This window comes from Halictus rubicundus, chromosome 11 (assembly GCF_050948215.1).
Source record: "Halictus rubicundus isolate RS-2024b chromosome 11, iyHalRubi1_principal, whole genome shotgun sequence".
NCBI lineage: Eukaryota > Metazoa > Arthropoda > Insecta > Hymenoptera > Halictidae > Halictus > Halictus rubicundus.
The window spans coordinates 809,341-832,130 of NC_135159.1; the positions used below are offsets into that span (position 1 = coordinate 809,341).

Sequence of the window (22,790 nt, forward strand, 5' to 3'; positions counted from 1 at the left end):
AGGAAGGAAGATAAGATCTTGCATAGAGTGTTTGTAGGTCTGTGGAGTAGTACATTACACGACATGGGAAGAAAACAACCTCGTAATCTCAGGTTATATTTTAGATCTATTTGTACGAAACTTTCATTAACAGATTTGAGATTTTTCTGGTGAAAAAAGACCAAACTCTATAGAGTTTCATTAGAATTTCTATTAGTTTAGTAGAATTTCTCAACTCTATAGAGTTGAGTTAGTGATCACACTTTAAATAAGTAAATATGGTTCAAATTATGCCGTATTTAGGCCCATCTTAATCAGAAAAATCTCACAAATACGTTGGTGAAAGTTCTGTAAAAAAAGAATGGAAAATAGAAAACTTTCCTGTTCGCATTGATATGGTAATCGATACGCAGCCTTTTAAACTGTACCGGCTGCCTGGACCCTCAGTCCCTCTTTGTCGTTTACGCGCTGTCCTTCTCTGCGTTAGGCAAACTTCAAATATCGTAGTATCTCCGTGATCATTGGTACTCCATAGCCCCGAGGTTTCATCATTCTCGGATACTGATATGTCTAATGCAACAAGATCCCCAATCTGCATTAAAAAATGTTATGAAAATTTTTAATCAAATCTCGTAAGATCAAAACGATTTGCAAGTCGGTCAAGCAGTAGTGACTGTTGAAGTAAACATTTACGAACAGTACATACGAAATCAAGTTGACTCGTTACCACACTTTAGACCTTAATAACTGTCGTTACAATTAGGCATGATGGGAACAAGTTCATAAAATATAGGCTCGAAGAGAGGAGTCAAACGGTTTACATTGTATGATATTAAATATTTTGAAAAGAAACGTTTTGTTAGCACTGATCAATTTTTTAATAAATCAACCTAATAGGACTTCCGGGATAGAAAATGAAATTGTTTTAGAGGCTTTGTTATAAAATAGAAAGCAGAATAAATAAATAATTGTCACGATGCTAAACAGTACTCGCTATTTCTGTACATATATATGTAACAATTGTTAATGGTAATATAGCCACAGGTAAAAAATTTAAACATTTGCTACGTTTACATTACATAGGCACGGGCTTCTCTCTTTTAACCTTTGTCACAATAGCACATAACATAATCTTAATAAGGTGAAGAATGGACTAGTGGTTGTTGATATTTTTAAAGATAGATGAAACAGAGTTTACGTTTCGCGTTTTTGTTTTCCTTTCGATAGCTCACTTATCTGTCATTATCACTGATGACTTGATTGAACACATTTAACTTTGGTTTCAACCATTTCACTTCCTGTTAACAAACTTTTGTAGTTTCTGCTTTAAAGCCGTTCCGATAGGAAAAGGTGGAGTGAGAAGGAGAAAGTTATAGTGGCGAACTAAAGGAGGTAATCGTGCCAAACCACATCTCCTAATACAACCGGTGCATCGATTAAGCGATTCTGCTAATCTATACTGTCCGCCTCGATAACGAGTAGAAGGTAAAGCAATCACGAATGTTTCACCGTTCACATTCTGCCTAGCTCATTATTCTCCCCGAGCAATTTTCTTTTCCAACTACAACAAAATTGATTGTAGAGTTTCCGACAGTTTCTCTTTTTTTTATAAAAATATAGTATTCAAATTGTGCAATACGTTATTATCTGTAAGAAGAATATAAAAAGGCAGAGCGTATAAAGATATTTTTTAAATTCCGAGATTGGTTTAAAAAATATATTTTTTTTATGTGCAGGTACCTTGGTGTGCACTTTCCATTATACAGAATTATTATTGCAACACTTATCTACAATTAATGTAATATTTTTCGATTTTTGGCACTCTAGAGAGTGCGGCCATGGCAAAATTTTTTACATAAATCTAAATTTGGTTACTCATGTACATGTAATGGCAATTATTCAGAAAAAATGAAATTTAACAACAAAATTAATAAATTAACAATATTTATGCATAAAAATGATTGTTAAATGATAGAATTTATGAATTTATAAATTTATCGTACAACATGATATACTACATACACGAGTAGTGAGATATGTCAGGCTTGTCCGCACTGTGCGATTAGCCGCGAGGCGGTGGTGTAATAACAAAGAAGATCAACTCTGTTTCTTAACGCTAGGTTTATGGGACCCGTCAAAATGACGGGTTCTAATATTTTCAATTTACGATCATTGGGATTGTAAAAATGCATTCATCAGGAATTATTCAACCAATTTATTTTTTCGGGTATGCATTCTACAAAATGTGACCAAAAATTTGGATAGACACATTCTTGTTATTTTAATAAAATAATATAAAATAGTCACTTTTAATGTTCCGTAAACTTAGTGTTAAAAAAAAGTGCCAGAACGAGAGGGTATGTCATATTCTATCCTTTTCCAACGAAAGATATCGTAACTCCGTGTATATCGTAATATCCGTAATATTGTTTTCCATGTACTCTCTCGGCCCACTCGAGGACAAAGTGACGCCTCATAGGTACCCTCATTCGAAATACGACGGAAGTCGTCCGGAGTCATCGTCTTATATCTAAAGAAAACTGTAATATTATGGAGTTAAGTTGGTACTATTGCCTGTTTGGTGACGCAGTGGCGATGTGGGGAACACACGGAGTGGTTGAGGAGTTACGCTGAAATAGATTTACAGCGTGCTCGCGGAATCTGTCATGTTTCTCGATTCGAAAAGGTGACTAAATCCAATCTCACTGAATACAACCAGCTCCAGAACAAGATTCGACGTAACGACGTATATGACTCGTTTCTATTTTTCGTACTATCCCCAAGGGTTAAAATTCGAGGGTTTATACAGGGTGAGGCACTTAACACTTTACCGACCGGTACCGGTTGAACATCCTACTCCCTTCTTACCGATCATTCGACCACAAATACTTCCCTGACACTGGCTCTGTTTCGGTTGCCGTGCCAACCGATTAAGGGTCAGATTATACTAGGCAGATCAGACGCTAAAGGTGTATAAACGCTAGATACAAAAACAGGATAACCACATTCTGTCGGCAGATTTAATAGACTAACAAACTAATAAACTAATAAACTAATATGCTACCAGTCGATAAGAGTGGGGGACAAAAAGTCGATTAATAGACACCGGTCGGTAAAGTGTTAAAACAGGCCACCTGAATAACTTGGCTGCTATTGGTGATAGGAAAAAATACATCAGGTCAAAATTGTTTGGCATCGAGAGGTTGATTATCCGATGTTACTAGTTTTTTTTTACAGGTGTAGGCGTCAAGGAGATATGTAGGTCATCCCAGTTTTTTTAAATAGAACGTTATGTTTTTTTATTTACATTCCGATAGAGTGTTTCAAGACGAATACAATGACATATTGGGAAAGTCATTCGTGGTCTGGGTTAAGCCAATCTATACATATTATTATGATTGGTCGTTTGCAAGAATCTCTGCCGAGCGAAGTGTATCTCAAGTTTCCGAAATGCGTTATTCAATAGCGGAGAAAGTAGATATGGTTTTTGTTTTATGGGGAATGCCGCCAAATTGTAAGAGATGCAGTCCGTTTGTATGTTGAACGGTTTCCTGAACGTGTCACACATTCACGATCTGCATTTACGTATGTTAATAAAAGTTTTCAAAAAAACTGAAAGTGTAGATAAGACAATACGAAAAAGATCCAAGGCAGCAACTGATGATCGAAATACAGTGAACATTTTAGCGGCTGTAGCACAACATCTCCATGCTAGTACAAGGCGTCTAACACGTGAACGAGGCATCAGTAAACGAAGTGTTTTGCGAATATTGCATTTAAATAAATATAATTACATGGGAACGATTTTCGAAACCATGTAAATTTTTGTGAATGTGGTCTGCAGAAATCACAGAGTGATGAGTCGTTTTCTGACTACAGTTTTTTTTACGGACGAAGCAACATTCACAAACTATGGCCAAGTCAATCGTCATAATATGCATTATTGGTGAATAGAAAATCCACGGTGGCTGCGAGAAGTGGATAAACAAAGACCTTGGTCTGTAAACGTTTGGTGCGGACTTCTTGATAGTGAAATAGTTGGCCCTAATTTTATCGATGGCACATTAAACATTTCGACATATAAACACATTTTAACGAAAATTTTGCCGCACCTGCTGGAAAATATTTCGTTTCACATACGGCAAACTATGTGGTTCCATGTGCCCTGTTCATTCTGCACGGATAATTACTCAATTCCTCAACTTGACATTTGGAGATCGTTGGATTGGTCGTGCAGGAAATCATAAATGGCCCGCACGTTCTCCAGATTTAACACCTCTGGACTTCTATTTGTGGGGAAAATTAAAGCACCAAGTCTATAATGAAATACCAACAACCAAAGAAGATATGAAAGAGCGTAAAAGAACCGCGATTGTACCGCGACAAACCCATCTAAAATTCAACATGCCGTATTATCCGTCAAGCATCGCTTCAGAGCATGCATCAATGTTCAAGGTCGCCATTTTGAACATTTGTATTAGTCGTGTATTACTGTTAGATAAATAAATCAACGGTGCTTGATCATTTCCTCAAAGTAAATTATTTTCCATCACAACTGGCTTAACCTAGATCACGAATGACCTTTCCAATAGGTCATTGTATTCGTCTTGAAATACTCTATCAGAATATAAGTAAAAAAACATACTGTTCCATTAAAAAAAAAAAAAACAGAGATGACGTTCCTATCTCCTCGACGATTTCACCTATCAAAAAATAGTAACATCGGATGATCAGCCACTCGATACCAAATAATTTTGGCCCAATGCATTTTTTCCTATCACCAGTATCATCCAAGTTATTCAGGTGGCCGGTTTTAAGTGCCTCACCCTATATACTGTGACATCTAAGTGGCGATGTACTTAAGATTTCCATATTAGGAAATTTTATGGAATTATGACAGTACTGAATCATGCTTTGTGCCGGCTGCATCCAGCTAGAGCATAGTCATCCTTTCTATAAGCAAAAGGGTTGGTTGGGCATTTTCCATTCTGAGGAAAGGAATTAGAAAAATTCTAATCCAAATGCATGCGAAGAAAATTCTGCGTACATATCAACACACACAATGGTCTATATTGTGAAGGTTATTCAAGGTTGTTCAAGGAGAACTGCAATGGCAAATAGTTTATATCATTCTTAACTACTTCCGTGTTTCCTCTGGTTATTGGTATATCGTTCTTGTAATCGCTAATAGGTACCACGAGACATAAAGATTCAAATACATTGTACGCTTGTATCTAAATTGTTGTATTGTATCTAAATGTTATCAAACCAGTATACTGCGAGAAGCGAACCACCAAAGATGACATGCAAGAAAATATAAGAAGAACTTGTTTCGTGATATTGCTTATGCATCAGTATGTATTTGAAGTAGTAATTTTGAACACTTTGTAAGATTGTAAATGTGTATGTTGCATGTAATATTGTACTAGCAGTGAATATATAATGTTTATATATAAATCAGCGAAGTGTTCGGAGCGTATCTTTAAACAGTTTTCTATTACTGTCACTTTGAATAACCTCCGTAACATACGTTGTATTCATCTTTTATATTACTTCATTAAAAAAAAAAAACACAGGATTGACCTTTACATCTTTGTGACACCTCCGTCTATAAAGAGTTTAGAGGCACTAGATTACAGACCACTCAAAACTAAACTAATTTCATCTGATATATTGTTTCTATCAGTGGCAGGAGACATGTTCAGCTAATCTGTTTTAAATGCTCCACTGTATATAAGTTTACCGAAAATCGTCAAAACGAGTTTCAACCGCGATACACGCAGTTTCAAACATCAGACATGACTATTTCCAAACTGAAGTCAGAAGTCACTGCAAGTTAGTCGTGCAATTTCTGTAACGCAAAATCTTCATAAAGTATTGACCGAAGTTACGAAGAGGATAAATAAAACGTATATTCAAAACTATAAGTGCCCACTATGAAACTATTCATTTGCGCCCAATACTGCCTGATACCAATGCTGTGGACGATCAATGAATAATGTGTCTTGAAAAAGTCCTCTTTCCGCCGCCAATCTGATATTGTTATGTATCCCGGGACCAGGAAACAGGGATATACAGGATCGTCGAGATAAATTCAGTTAAGTCATTGCGTAAAAAAAAAAAGAATAGTTCAAATTCCAGGAAAATGTGAATATGTTCTTTCATTAATTTGTACAAAAGTAGTAAATGGTATGAAGAATGAAATTATTTGATGTAGCCTCCTGTAACTGCCACTACCCTTCTCAACTTGGATCTGAACTCGCTGCAGGCTCGCCCCCCCCCCCCCCGCCCATCCGTTTTCGTCTTCACCCTCGTAACAGTGGGTTTTAGGGTATCTTCAGTGTTGTGATACTTTGCATTTACCTTTGCCGCGAGTACGCCACACATGTAGTAGTCGAAGGGATTACAGTCGAGGCTACAGGGAGGCCACAAGTCAGGAGACCAGTGATAACAGAGGTTTCCGTAAAGCCTGATTAATCTTTTCTTTCAATTCAATAAAGAATTCCGCGCTTCATTTGCGGTCAGAACGATTCCTGTGAGTTGCCTAGATACAGTTACGTCCTACTGCAGTGCTGGGCACATTTGTCTCAATTGAGGCAAAACCGTCCCCACCGTGGGGTCCACTGTCCCCTTCCAGTAGCGCCGCTACCGTGGAGAAAGGATGCGATTCGCCCGTCGCGTAAGTAGCTACGAAGGTACGCACGGTTGCCTACGGTGGGGCGACGAAGACACGAGACACCAGCGAACGCGGCGACGCGACGCACAGTGGTCTCAAAGCCGGAAAACGTGGCCAAAACCTAAAATATGAACTTTCAGCTAGGTAAGTTTTAAGTATGGGGTTGGTTACTCTAAAAGTGTTTCTAAGTGGGGGTAAACAGCAGAAAGGTCATTTTTTTATACCTGACCAACAGTCACAATCCGAACTTCGAGTTCATTAGACCATACCTTTTAAGCTTGTGAAGCACATTGCGAATTTTAAGTGCCCAGTGTACAAATTGTGTTGAAACGTTTCGATTTTAATTGTGCATTATGGATGCTGTTTGTGGAGGTAAGTTGCATAGTTTTTAGTGCCAAATGTTTATTGTTAACTGATAACTGTGTATGCAAAGAAAGAGTGAAAGTGAAGGCATACATTTTTAAAATGTAGAGTAAAAGTTGCAAGTCTCACACGGTCTATCGCTAAAACTTGTTGGAGCTTCTACTACATAGTATTATCTTGCAAGCACTAGGTGCCTCTGTGGTCGTAGCACTGGTTTTTGTAACGCAGAGTAGGTATTTTATGTGCTTTCCTTGCATTTCTTGTCAAACTGTGAGAGATATGCACTAAGTCTTTCTGTAAAATTTAAACAGATTTTGAATAGAATGTAAATTTTTTTATAAAGAATCATATATCCGAAACTTTTTTATATTTTTCAAACATGAACGCTGTTTTTAGACCGGCTGTTCATTTGAAAACTTTCCAGCCGAATATCTCGAAAAGTATGAAAGATATTTAAAAAAATGTAAAACACGTGTCCAAGGCAGTATCAGTTTTTTATTTGGATGGCGTTTTCAAGGTTATTTGGAGGTCAACTTTGTTTTTTCAAATGGAAACCTATATTTTTTATTATGGAATCTTATTGTACGTAAAAAGACCAGCAATTCTTCAATTCTTTCTTTTTTTGGGAACTATGAAGTGCGAATAGAATATCTACTTTATACAATACAAAGGGTAAAGTTTGCTATCCGGAGAATTAGTCTTTCCCCTCGTTCAGGTCAATATGAGACAGCGAATTTTCTAATTTCAGATTCGTGATCAGCGACCCCAAAAACGGCCTAATACCAATTTTCAAACAGAACCAATAATTTTTTAATAAGTTGTGAGGTTTTGACCACGTTTTGGCGATTTGGGACCACTGTGCGACTGCGCACAGTGGTGCCAAATGGCCAAGAAGCGGCAAAAAATCTGTAAAAACGAAACTATCCAACGAATTTGTTTAAAATTTTGTGGAGAGATTGCCACAGGTACAACTCTTATTTGGCAAAAAAAAATTTTTGTAAAAAGTTGTTAAATGAAGTAATATGGGCTAATCGAAAATCTCTGTTTTCTGCCTATTTTTTATTTATGGAAGCATACAACAAATACTTTAATAGATTTTGGTCTGGAACTAATCGTTTTGGCAAGGTGTAATATTGATCTAACCTTGTGCAAAAAATCATGAGACCCTTCGAGACCCTTTCGCCGCAATTTAAGTTTAAATATCAACTTTCAGAATTTCCAAGAGTGAATCGTGTGGAAGTTACGATTATTTGATGTTCCAGGTGAAATTTTTTAGGAATATTTCTAAATAATAAAGTGAAGTGCATATGATTTATTAATTTTTTATGTATAAAAAAATATTTAATAACAATTTTTTTTATCTTACATAAATTATTTTTATAGCGTTCATCGCAGCACTACCAAAAAATACCTGTTGCATTTTTGCGACAGTGGTCCAGTGAACGAAAACTTTGTTTATTTAACATAAAAAATTGTTATATAAATATTTTTTTATATCTATGAATGTCACATTCTTTTATTATCTGATATGTATCCCTTAAAAATTTCACCTGAAACATCAAATAATCGTGACATCCACGCGATTAATTCTTGGAAATTCCGAAAGTTGATATTTAAACTTAAATTGCGGCGAAAGCATATCGAAGCATCTCATGAAATTTTGCACAAAGCTAGATCAATATTATAACTTGCCAAAACGATTAGTTCCAGATCGAAGCTATTTAAAGGATTTTTTGTATTCCTCCATAAATAAAAAATGAGCGTAACGCAAAGGGGCTTCAGGTTAGTCCATATTACTTAATGTTAAACAACTTTTCTTGGAAAATTATTTTTGCTAGTTAATAGTTGAAGCCATTTGCAATAACCCATATGATTTATAGACCCCTATGTATTCAATTATAGGCGGAGTAATTACATAACTATCGCACTGAAAACTGATGAATTCCCAGGAGCGTGGAAATGGTTATTTACTGGTTATGGTTGTTTTATTGGCACATCATGCACGCACTATTGGGCTATACAAAAATAATTTTTTTTTTATAAAAATCGAAAATTTATAAAAAGGATTTTTTGCCGCCTTGGCACCACTGTGCGCCGCATTTTCTAAACTTCTTTTAGCTAAACCACGCAATGATTTCCGTGGGCGTTTTTCCGCCACGAAGCGGTTCAAGTATTGCCGCTCTTCGGTCGTATTTTCGGTTTATGGCTGATATCTTCTCACTTGTTTACTGATTGGTGGTTTATACGGTGAGCTACGTTATCAACAATTGCTGGATAAAAACATTCATTATCGTCCAAACATTCTTATATTTTCGTTCTTTACACCATTGTTTTGACGCGTCAACTTGGCGCTTTGCATGTTATCCCATTTGCGTGTTTTATATAATTTTATTTCAACGTGTTTTCCGAATAAATGGCCTAAAACGATATGTTTATAATGGTTAAATTGGAATCTACATACATGGTGTATGTAAATGATTCATTAACATTTAAATAGTATTCAATTAATTGAACGCTATATTTTTGTAGCTAGCATCTTTACCTACATGCCTTTTTTACAGGCTATGTCTCCATTGGTGTATTATAAGTTTACACATTAGTTGTTTCTTATTGTTGGTTATAAGAGAACTAGTTTATACAGCAGTTTTTACCTAGATTTATGAAGAATTCTGTTAGGAAAGGTTGTTAACCTTTTGAAAGACTCATCTTATAAAATAAGCGAGGAATCGATCGAGCTATAAGGAGAGGAGCATGACTTTGTAACTTTGTCCAACATCCTTCACTCTGTGTATCTAGACACAGAGATTCTATAATAAAGAACGCTTACTATTTTATGAAATATAACATCTAACAAATGCATTCGTTTATTATTTCTATGGGTGCGAGTTTATAATTTATTTTTTTTCTACTTTTATTTGGTTACAACTTGATTGCTGATTGCGTGTACCTAACCCTAACCTCTATCATCATATTCGACCACTAGGAATAATTTTTTAATTGTCGGTTAACTCATTGCTCTTCTTATATTTCAGTTGGTATTAATGTATACCATACATAAACTATTTAGCGCGTAGGCGAGTGCTAAAGGAAAAGTTACTAACAAAATTACAAAAATAACCTGATAGGGAGATGACATTGAGTACAGCACTGATTACAATTTTAAGTAGATTACTTACAGGACTAATTATAATTTTGATTAAATTTCATTAGTTGCCTTCTTTTCAGAATTGATGAACATTTTATTGGTAAACAGTGATGAATTGTAAAAAAATCTTTTTTCCTCAATTTTAAAAAGGTCAGTAATGCTTTTTTAATTCAGAAACTAGAGTCATTAAATGAGAAGTTTGTACCTGTTATTAATATACGAAATTCATAACCATGAGATAACAAACCGCAAGAATCAGAGGGAAGAAAAGCTATGATTCCTTTTTCAAAGAAAATATTTTACCTTTTATTAGTTTGCGTTTATAGTTTCTTGGTAACCAAAAATGGGGGTAAACAAGAATAATGAACTGAAGAAGTCGTACTGAAAATTGGTAGAGTGACTCTGTGCGGAAGTACATAGCAATATAAATCCTTAAGTTGGAGCTCATGGAACTGGATGCTACTTACGTAACACTGCGAAATGAGAGGACTCGAGAGATTGGAAGACCTCGTCTTGTGAATCCTTCATATCTCATGATAAATATGATCTTGTATCATTTATTGTGGCAGGCAAAGTTAGAGCGAAAGTGGCTTGATTATGTTTGCTTTGGTACCAAAATGAGCTGCACCACCTTTCAAAGGGTAAATCGCTCTTCAGTTTTATCGTTGACGAGAACACGAACCTTGCCTTTTTACGTATTTGTATAATCTTACTTTCAAATCAAATATTTGGCGGTCAGATTTTCATATTGTCTATCTTTTTTTTCAAATAAGAAATGTCATAATCATACATCATAGATTTATACAGGATGTTCGGTAACTGGTGGTACAAGCGAAAAGGGGGTGATTCTACATGAAAAAATAAGTCGAAAATATAAAACAACATTTTTTCATGTGAGGCTTTGTTTTCGAGAAAATCGACTTCGAATTTTCGCCGGGTACGTGTACACTTGATCATGACTCGTTATAACGGGTCTCACTGTAGATCATTGTCTCGATTGAAGTTTATGTTGATAAACACCTCCAGTGTCACGGAAATGTTTATTTTACCTATCTATTTAAAAGAAAAGATTATTGTTGCCTTTCATACATTAAAGCAACAGAATACGTTAGAAAACGTTCATAGAAATTTAATTAGAAGAGCAGAATTATGTATTCGGCAGAATGGGCAACATTTTCAGCAATTTCTGTAATAATAAACTTTATGATTACTTCAACATCCTATTTCATTGTGTGTTCCGAATTTTGCGGTACGATAAAAACAAACTTAAACTGCGATAATGATCCATCGAGACAATAATCTACAGTGAGATCCATTATAACGAGACATGATCAAGTGCACGCGTACCCGACGAAAATTCAAAGTCGATTTTCTCGAAAACAAAGCCTCACATGAAAAAATTTTGTTGTATATTTTCGACTTATTTTTTCATGTAGAATCACCCCCTTTTCGCTTGTACCACCAGTTACCGAACAGCCTGTATAACACTTTTCGTTTTCAGAGTGCACAACTTTTCACGATCACGTCAATCATACCTTGAACTATGATATTGTTTTTTTTCAATTAATTTAAGAGTGTCAATAATCAGAATTAATTCTAATTCTGTTGTATCGAATCCTAATCGCAACATAAATAAAATTCTAATAGTCCGTTTAACTTAATGCATAACGACGTTCCATACTTTGCGAAATTATTTAGAGGTAATAAAACAAATATCATCCTAAACAACTTTATAAGATGAATCTAAAAAAATATTATTATATAAACAAACGGTTATAAGATTATACTACATTTTCTTGTTATTTAAAGCAGCTTAGACATGTCATTTTTCATTGATAACCCGAGTTTCAAAGTTTATAACATAATGCAGTCTCGTTATTTTATACTTTGTTTTATTTTTAAATAAGCCCCTGTACGTATTTATGAGATAAAATATCGAAATTAATTTTTATAAATGTGACTCCGTTTGAATAATCTAAACAATTTCTGACGGAATGAAATATTAAGAGCTTAACTGTTTTGAAGAAATCTTCAAGAAACAAACTTTGAGCAGATATACTATACGTACATATGTATAATACTGTTACTTGAACTGGCTTTCAAAAAAATTAGGGTACAAAATACAAATATTATACAGGGTGAGTCACCTAACGTTTGCACCTCAAATATCTTTGTTGTTTCTAAAGATACGTAAAATATGGTAAGGACAAAGTTGAATGGTACAATGGGGCTGACACGATGTCATAAAAAATTTTGTTTTTATGTCATTTTTTTAGAGATATCAAGGTTACCTTGACTTTTTTAAATGGAACCACCCTTTTTTAAACACCTACAATGATACTCCCTTTCATTAGGAATGCAGTGACTATATTATTCCAAGGTCATTCAAGGTCAAGGACAGAAAAAACGTATGAAACTAAAATATGGAAGTAGAATACCTGTATTTTATAAATGTATAATTGGGCCATGATTAGTGAATGTTGCTTCGTCCGTAAACAAGACATTAGAAAAAAATGAATGATTTTGAAGCAATGCCCATTGACAAAAGTTAATTCTATTTTGAAAATCATTGCCGTGCAATTCTTGATGGAGCGATATGTGGAGCGGATGAAAATGTCGGGCCAGAATTCGTATTACGCTACTTTGACTTATGCCTGCTTCCAGGGCAATTTTTCTCGTACTCACGTGAGGATTGACAGCTATAGCTGCTAAAATATTAATTTCATTGTCTTCATTAGTCGTGGGATTCTTCCGTTTGTACTGTCTTGCATGTACACTTCCAGTACTTCGAAACAACCTGTACGTATTAGTGAAAGTATGTCTAGAAGGAGTGTTTCGCTCGGGGTACCTTTCTTCATAAAGTAGTCGGGCCTGCACTGCATTTTTTCTACATTCACAGTAAATCGTGATCATATCACACTTTTCAGTCATCGAATATATTATAACATAGCGGAATCGCGTTTGGAAACATACTGATAGTAAATAAGAATGCTGAATAACATTGAAGGACCTTAGTATGTTTACTTTAACTACGACCATAGTATGTTTACTATTTCCTACAAGTCTCAACCGTAATAAACGTATTCTGCTTTCATATTCTAAATCTTATACGTTTTCTCTGTCTGTGACCTTGAATGACCTTGGAATAATTATTGTCACTGAATTATTAATGAAAGGGACTATAATTGTAGGTGTTTAAAAAAGGGTGGTTCCATTTAAAAAAGTGAAGGTCACCTTGATATCTCTAAAAAAAATGACATAAAAACAAAATTTTTTTTTGGCATCGTGTCAACCCCATTGTACCATTCAACTTTGTCCTTACCATATTTTACATATCTTTAGAAACACCAAAGATATTTCAGGTGCAAACGTTAGGTGACGACTCACCCTGTATAGTAAGGAGTAAAACTGATTACCCACTATTTGAAACAGCATAACTCTTTTAAAATTAGACCAAATGACTTGAGTGTTTTTGAGAAGTTAGAAGGATTAGTTTATTAGACGGGGTGTAAAAAATTTGAATTGGTCGAAATTGGTTGAATTGGTTGAAATTGTAATCAGTTTTGCTCCTTGCTGTAATTGTGGAAACAGATTCATCCAAAATTTATATTGCAATTCTAGTGAAACAAACAGAAATACAGTGCGTATCAAAAGTTTAGACATACCCTATTTTACTAACAAAAACAAAATACTCCCGATGAATTTTTGATTGATTTCTTTTATCTACCGTATGTTTAGAATATCTTGAAAAATTATGATTGCCACTAAAAAGATTCATATGTGGCACTACAGGGAAGCACTTTTAGTTTAAGGTGAAAAACGTACGTTTTCCTAAGTTGAGACGTGAAAAATCTAGGAGTTCGAAATAATGATAAAAAGGAACTTATTTATGTGTTTTTCGCAATACATGCTTATAAATTTTTAAGCTGACTGAATTTTCGAAGCGAATGTTATTTATTTCATCTTCTTTAGTATGTTGCATGATTAATAAATCAATAGAATGAAGGAAACAATGGGTGCCGAGCCGAAAATATTTTATAAACATTTCAGGAAATAAACAAATATTCGCTGTTAAAACCGTATCCAAAGAATTGTATCTTTACCGATGATAAAAAATACGTTTTCTCGTAAAAGAAAATGTGTTACGACGTGGTGAATTTTCTAAAAATGAAAAGCTATTTATCTTCTTACCCTACTACGTCCGTTAAATATCACACAAGAGTCCACTAGAGGAGCCCCTTAGGTAGCTCGGCGAATTTGCATGTGGCGGAAAGTTGCGACTGGAACTCTCCACGCCCCGGTTCGGTGATTTCGCGGGTTATCTCCTCCGTCTAGGGGAGAAGTATGCAGTCATGTATGCATATATACAACTACATGCCTGTATCTAGAGAAGAGATCCAAAAGGATCTATTGCCTGACCATTCGCAGCTAGTTCATCTTTGTTTCTCTCCTTACCTTACCAATGCCAAACGATGATTGGATCCGTTTCATAGACTCTTCTGATATATGAACAAAGTGGCTATTCCGAGCCATTATTACCAAGATCAAATTTGTATTTTTATTCTAAATCACCCTATCTACAAAGTGCACGGAAAATCGTGGTATAACCGGCCGAAGTGTGTGTGACGATTCTACATGCAAAAATAAGTCGACGTAAAGGATGAACAGTTTTTCGATTGACGCTTTGTTTTCGAGTAAATCGAGTTTGAAATTTCCGCGAACACGCAGTAGGATAGAGGACTCAACTACTGTGTGCCGATATTAATTATACTTATGATATTTTTAAAGCATAATGAATATTAAAAAAGATAATAACGTATGGAGAGCTCAGAGCAACAAACGTGACTGTAAAAGAACAAATTTTTTCGATAGTTCTGTGCAACAAACGGTCATATTATGAGACGTTTGTAACTGTTTGTTGCCCCGAACGAGATGAAATACTCCCAAAAATGTATTGTTATTCCTATAGATACGTTCAGAGCAACAAACGGTTAACTATTTGAACTTTTGATTTATTGATATATTTATTTTATTTAATAGAATTTTATATTTAATTTAACATAATTTCATAACTAGACATTTTTTACAAGAAGTTATATTTATTACTATCATCTTCACAGCCACGATTCAATTTTCGTCACAAATCGTAACATACCGATGATATGTATTCAGTAGTAATATTTTTCACGGATACAGTCCGATCGCTTCTTTATGCTGTACTCGTATGACTATCTTTATTTGGCGCGAATGTCGAATAACGCTGACTGTTTGTTGCTTCGAACGATTAGAAAATCTAAGTGCGCAATGTCTAAATCGAGTTGACTGTTGCCCTAAGCTCTTCATATATATTAACTGGTTTTAATGAAAGAAATGTAATATCTCTTTTTTAATATTCATTATGCTTTCAAAATAAGTATAATTAATGTCGGCACAGTAATTGGGTCTCTAACCCCAGTCATTAGATAGCAATCGGCCGATGCGTCTGTTCCATGACCTACCATTTCTAGACACTTCCTGCAACTGATAGAGCACCCGAATTCGACAGATTTTCAAACTCGTTTTTCCCAAAAACGAACCGCTAAACAAAAAAATGTTATTCCCTCTTTTCGACTTGTATTTGTACATAGAATCACCACCCAGCCACTTGTACCACGATTTTGAAAACACCATGTATATTAATTTGCTCAACCCGTGTATTCAAACTGAAAGTTTCGAGAGCTTCTGTCTCGGTTCGTACCTGTATTATTAAATATCGACAACGTTGTCGTTTCTATTAAACAATGGCTTTTGGCTACACTACAAACTTCAATTTTCCAATAAGATGGAACACTACCACATTCTACTTGAGGAGCGAAAAACTTCCTAAGCGAGCAATATGCGTGCTGAATTGATCGTGGTGGTACCATAAGTTGGCTACCTAGATTGTGAAATTTAACAACCCTCGATTTTTTATGGAGTTTTATTAAACCTAAGTGTACTCCAAGGATACTAATAGCGTTGAGGAATTAGAAGCAAACGTTGTTATGAAGATTTAATGAATCCACATAATTTACTACAAAGAGTGCATAACAATTTAGTGCAATGAACAGAGCTGTCTATGTAGCACCATGATCAATATTTTAAACCATTCTAACATCAATAAAATAATTCCTAAAAAAAAATACTAATCTTATCCGTATTCGAGACCCTATTTTATCCGAGACCGTTCAAATCAAGTACTGAGTGAAAGAAAGTGATAATGGACATACTCAAAATACGAATACAGCAATAACAGACTGATGGGTTTTCGAACTCTTTTTTTCAAAAACAAAACCCTTAACCCCTTGCCCTACAATATCGAGTCATACTCGTGATGAATATTCTGAACAGAGTCTAATAAATACGTATTTTATTAAATTCCTTTAAACCGAAATAAAATTCTACTTTGGCGTTGTTAATGTACAGCTATTGAAGAACATATAAGCATACTATAGATATAAATTTTCTCCTTTATTTAGGAAATTACGAATTACAAAAAAGTTTTAATCACTGAAACCGCAAAATAAATCGCAGTGCTAGGGGTTAAATGGAAAAATGTTGTTCTTCGTTTTTGGCTAATTTTTGCATAAAGTCACCACCCGGATGGTTGTAACACGATTTTTGGTATACCCTGTATAATATATGATGAATGTTCAGATAAAATATAAAGTTTTATTAAACCGGATTGACTTTTATTTAAACCGCTCTGCGCATACCCAATTTTTTGCCTGAGTAGAAACACCTATCCTGGTCCCTGACTATCGTTCTCCCTTCCAGAGATGGTTGATTTAGTTCGATATTTTAGATTTGAAGTAGCCGCTGGGAATATATCCCATGGATTTTCTTCCGGCTATCTTCTTAGGTTCGCCAGATTCAATTTCGTTGATCGAGAAATTCTTGAAGACCACTACTATATCATATTCTGTTTCACTTTTCCTCTGTCTCCTCGATTGGTTCGCTTTAATCGACCTTGTGTAAATGCTAAATACGTTTAAAACTTAAAGTTGTCCTATTCGAACAAGGAACGTCACCCAACTGTCAACCACAGATTTCGATAAAACTTTGCACGTCTATATAATATTTCGGCCAAAAATATCTGACACCCTTTTTTTATCGGCGGAAAAACAGGTTTAGGGAATGAAATTACCCTTCAAAGTGGGGGTTCGAAAACCTTTTGATCTCAATAACTCGTGCTGGGTTGTTTGTATCAGTGGAGTTGGTCTGAATGAGTTTGAACAGAGTGTATGGCAGTGTCGTCAGATGAGTGGAGACAGCACGAATTGAGGGGAAGAAGTTACCCTCTCTCTGGCAGTACCGGAGTATGCACGACAGAGACGGAACGCGTCACGTGACTGACACTGGTGTATAGAAAGTGTGAGGTGAGGTTGTAGGTTAGAATCGCCGCGTGTCTATGATATTGTGTGTGTGTGTGTGTGTGTGAGTGAGTGAGTGAGTGAGTGAGTGAGTGAATGAGAGAGAGAGAGAGAGAGAGAGAGAGAGAGAGAGAGAGAGAGAGAGAAGCATTGATGTAACTCTTATTATTATAAATTCTTTATTATTAAACTAGTATTAACCAACCACAGTGAATTCTCATTACGAGTCAGTGCCAACCTTACAATTTGGAGTCAGTGGAACTACCCACACCTCCGCGGTGAGGGGCCGTAGAGACGGCTCTCGAGCTACTTGCAACATTATATCGGAGAAAAACATTTTCTCAGTCTTCTTGTCACTATCGCTTAGTAGTCATAGGCTTTTATGACTTGTAGACGGATATGACTCTTAGGTTTCCAGCGTGCCCTGCATATTTCAAATGCGACGCTCGGTGACAACCTCAAATTTTGTCTAACATAAAAGTCAGTCAGTAAATAGCTCAATATATACCAATCTATATGCAATGAAGATTAAATCTAACATCCTAACTAAGTAACTGTTCTATTATTCGAACACTCATGTTTCTCAGTTTAGTTCGGGTAATCGAGGTTCTACTGTAATTGTTATAGCTTGAAGCGTGCTGGAACCGATGTTCTTTTTAATTTGGTTAGCCCCTACGAATCAATTCATTTAATTTTTCTTAATGCGCCTCTATACAGTGGAAGGAAAAGAAAAATGGAAAGCAAATATCATAAGAACTTGAATCCTGAAAATGTTAGACTGGTCTTTCGTTCAATTTTGCTCGTTTGCTTTGTCCAATTTCGGTCGGACTGCATGGATTCACTTCCATCAGCGATATTATTTCACCAGATCTTTCGTTCCTCTCTGCCGTAGGTCTTTCATTCTCGGAAAATACCGTGACTCGGTGTGTTTTAGATATTGCTTCCTGTAACAAGAATAGAAATTATTGAATAGCATCGATTGTTGCGACGTTAGGTATTTTTGTAATATAAACGCGAGAACGATGAGTAGCAAATGAAAAGGACACATGAAAAGAAGTTTAACTAATATTGCCGCTTAGAGATTTTAGTTTCATTGGTGAGACTTCTAAAAGTAAATATTTTGATTATATAAATATATTTGATATAAAGAGCACTTGTTAGAAATAACTTTATTTAATGCTATCGTTATAGAAATAATAATATTCGAATTATTTATGTGAAGATACGATAAACATTCCGGATGTGTACCGGAAAACGAGTAAGTATATGGAAGCATCGAATTTGTTATTTGTATGAAGGAGTGTGTCGAAATATCTCTTCAATTTCTGTACGTACCGAATCAGTAGTTACAGTTTTAATTCTGAATCAATCTGTTTGAATCATCGATCTGAATCAATACTGTTTTTAGAAATTGAAATATACTTTGCAATTTAATTTGAAATATACATTTCAATATATTAAATGTACAGGCGACAAAAATATTGAAAACGATAGTATGTTTTATCGATTACACATAATAAGTTTAAACTTAATTTATGATGACTGTAAACGTATGAACAACTAAACATGCCGTCAAAAATATTGTGTCACTGACCGTGTTTCTGTGGGATATAAAGATTTTATTAGACTTAAGAAATTTCGGGTAACCAAAAATTACCCGACTACCGGGTAACACAAGATAGCCGGTTACCCGAGTACTCGATTATCTCATTGGATAGTCGGATACCCGAGTACCCGGATAATACGGATATTGCTCGAGGCATACTCGATCCGCCAGGTGCCCAAGTATTGGATAAATGGATAATATCCCAATAGGGTAAGGGACCAATTACTGTGGGAGTGCCAAATACTGTGCCCTTAAAAATAGTAATAATAATAATAATAATAATAATATAAAATGTATATATGTGTATGTATAAATGTATAATGTGTAAATGTATGTACAGGGTGTCCCACATAAATGGGAACGCCTAAATATCTTTCGTATTTACAGTCCTGTCAGAAAACTTCAGAGGACAAAGTGACACTATTGCAGGGGGCAATATAATGGTGAAGAAAAAAATTTTTTATGCCGTGTTTTTTAATGAAATTTCAAGGTCACCGATGTTTTTTTAAATGGAATAGTATATTTTTTTACGATAGCATGATAGACAATAAAAAACTGAATTTGGTAGATACCACCTTTTTGACCTTGAAATGACCTTGAGCAAGAATAATCATGTTGAAGCGGATGAAATGTGGAAGTTTAAAACTTACGTGTTTCAGCAAAGATTGCGCGTTGTTTACGTCGGGTTGACCTTTACATATCATAATAAATGTTCGAAATAGTTTTCATAGTAAACAGCGTATGTTTATGTTAGAGTATGTATCATTGAGATCGTTAACAGAATGTTAATAGGTTAGAATAAGTACGTTGTTCCTTCTGCATTATTCGAGTTCGAAACGTGAAAGTGATAACAATGCGTTATACTGTACAGGAACGAATCGATATAGTTTTCACTTATGGCGAAAGCCACCAATCTTTGAGGCAAGCAGTACGTTTGTATCGTGAAAAATTTGTGAATCGTATTTGTCCTTCGTTACACGCATTTTCCGTCGTGGTAAAACAATTTAAAAATACCGGTAGTGTAAGTTCTAAAAATCGTAATAAACAAAGAATTGTAACTCACAAAGAAAATAGAATTAATATCCTAACTGCAGTATCTGATGATCCACATGTAAGTTTGCGACAACTCGAACAAGAGTCCGGTATTAGCAGAGGTAGTATTTCACGAATACTGCAAATAGAAAAGTTTCACCCATATCACTTGAGTTTACATCAGGAATTGTCTGCCACCGACTATATTAATCGTGTCCGGTTCTGCCAGTGGGCACAATATCAATTAGAAATGGACAATACTTTCTTTCACAAAGTTCTTTTTACGGATGAGGCATCTTTTACCAAACATGGGCAAGTAAATTTGCACAATATGCACTTCTGGTCAGCTGAGAATCCACGATGGTTAAGAGAAGTAGAAAAGCAAAGACCGTGGACCGTTAACGTATGGTGCGGAATTTTATGCAGTAAAATAATAGGCCCGTACTTTATACAAGGAACTCTTACTGGTATAAAGTATGATGCATTTTTACGCCAGGATTTGTCGGGCCTTTTAGAAGAAATTACGTTATTCGATCAGGAGCGCATGTGGTTTCAACATGATGGTTGTCCAGCGCATTATTCTAAAGTTGCTAGAACGGTGCTAAATACGAAATATGCTGGACGCTGGATTGGGCGACGAGGACCAATTCCATGGCCAGCCCATTCTCCGGATCTGACACCAATGGACTTTTATCTATGGGGCAAGATAAAATGTATTGTGTACAAAATAAACCCACAACGCCAGAGGATATGCGGTAAAGGATTACTGCAGCATGTGCTTCAATTACGTCTCATGAAATCGACAATGCCTACAGATCATTTATTAAAAGATTGAAACATTGCATAAATGAGGATGGTCAACATTTCGAACATTTATTATGATATGTAAAGGTCGACCCGACGTAAACAACGCGCAATCTTTGCTGAAACACGTAAGTTTTAAACTTCCACATTTCATTTGCTTCAACATGATTATTCTTGCTCAAGGTCATTTCAAGGTCAAAAAGGTGGTATCCACTAAATTCAGTATTTTATTTTATTTTTTTAATCAAATCGCGTTACTATCATTTGAAAGCGTCTGCTTTCCTGTGCAAAATAGTGTTACGCAACACTGAAGCAAAAATGGTCTTTTTAACTCACCCTAGAACGCGAAAAAATCATCGTAGAATCTATTGCAAAAAAGCGATTTGGTAACGCGATTTATCGAAAAGTTATCTCTCCCCATGTGATATCTGAAAGTTGAACAAAATTTTTTGTATCTCTCAAAGTATTCTTCATAACGCTATAACTGTATTAAAAAACAACGTAGCTGAAAATTTAAAACAGCACCTGAAAGCACAGACTTCAAGCTTTCAAATGATTGTTTCACGATATCAATACAACAATTTTCGACTTTTTTCATACAGCTTCCATATAATTTTTTAATAATCACGATTGGAATTTTTTGCTATTCTGGTCGAAATACTTGAAGCGGTTTATTCTAAACATGTTTAATAATATTTATATCAAAACTGTCAGGTTGATTTGTATACACTAGATATGGCACAACGAAGTATTCACCATGTACCTATGCATCATTGGCAGAGATTTATTCAAATATGAAAGAAATTTTACGTGGTGGACGAAGACTTTTGCACAGTAGTGTACATACACAAGAGTGCACAAGGTTTAAGAAAACCATAAATCGATACTTTATAATGTGACATTTAACTTCTGTTTATTTTGCCAACAAAAGCCCAGCGCTAAGTGTACGTATCTACGTAGCGCAGCTCTGGAACTCCTTGAAAAAAAGAGAAGGGTATACGGTTTTGTTGAGATGAAAAAGTTGCAAGTGCAAACGAGCATCAGATTTACAGCTTAAAACGTCGGCAGTGCTCGCAACGTGGAAACTTTTATCCATTTTTAAGTTCACTGGTGGCAAAAATTTCTTCGTTAATTTCTCTGTCACATTTTGAACTCCAACAGGTCTGATTCTATTATGCCGTTACGTGTCGGTATATTCCGTAAAAATATTTAAATGGTTTTTATATGTATATAAATTGCTGCTATAGCCGTTCAGGCTAATCTTACGCTATTTTCTCCGTATTTAGACATGTTTCAGCGAGTGAACTCGAGTTGACACTTTATGAATGAAATATTATGATAAAACGAAGAAGATAGTAATAAGAAGATACTACTGTAAAGTTTCATACAAGAATTTGTTCTCATACATTTGAGGTTGTCGCGCGCGCGTGCTCCATGGATTACATTATAAACGAACGTGTAATGTAAACGATTATTGAATCACGTACCTACCTTGTTTCACATTTATGTCGATATTATTATTTTCATCAGTTATCGTATGAAATATTGTATATCATATTATGTAATTCAGATGGAGAAACGTACCATACATAGAAATCACATCTGGAAACCACGACACGTTAGAACTCGTTGTTTAATTTTAATTATACGTAGAAATTACATCGGACAAATATAACTTTGAGGAGGAAACCCCAAAATAATATTTAACCCTAAAAAATTACAATACATTTTCCTTGTTTTTTAAATATCTTTTATTTGTCCGTGGAAAAATATTTATCTTGTAAGATAAAGTTC

The 22,790-nt window shown here is 35.2% G+C and overlaps 1 protein-coding gene across 1 annotated transcript; it reads left to right on the top strand.

The window, feature by feature from the left end:
- Positions 1-20,013: 20,013 nt before the first annotated feature.
- LOC143359368 (uncharacterized) lies at positions 20,014-21,094 on the top strand. The gene is made up of 2 exons (XM_076797276.1): positions 20,014-20,870; positions 20,950-21,094. Exons 1-2 carry the CDS (start codon positions 20,014-20,016, stop codon positions 20,987-20,989), a joined length of 897 nt encoding a protein of 298 aa, XP_076653391.1. The 3' UTR covers positions 20,990-21,094.
- Positions 21,095-22,790: the final 1,696 nt, after the last annotated feature.

Coding starts and splice junctions, on each gene's coding strand:
- LOC143359368 (XM_076797276.1), top strand. CDS start 20,014: ATGCGTTATACTGTACAGGAACGAATCGATATAGTTTTCACTTATGGC. Junction 20,871..20,949: donor GCCCATTCTCCGGATCTGAC/ACCAATGGACTT, acceptor AGGATATGCGGT/AAAGGATTACTGCAGCATGT.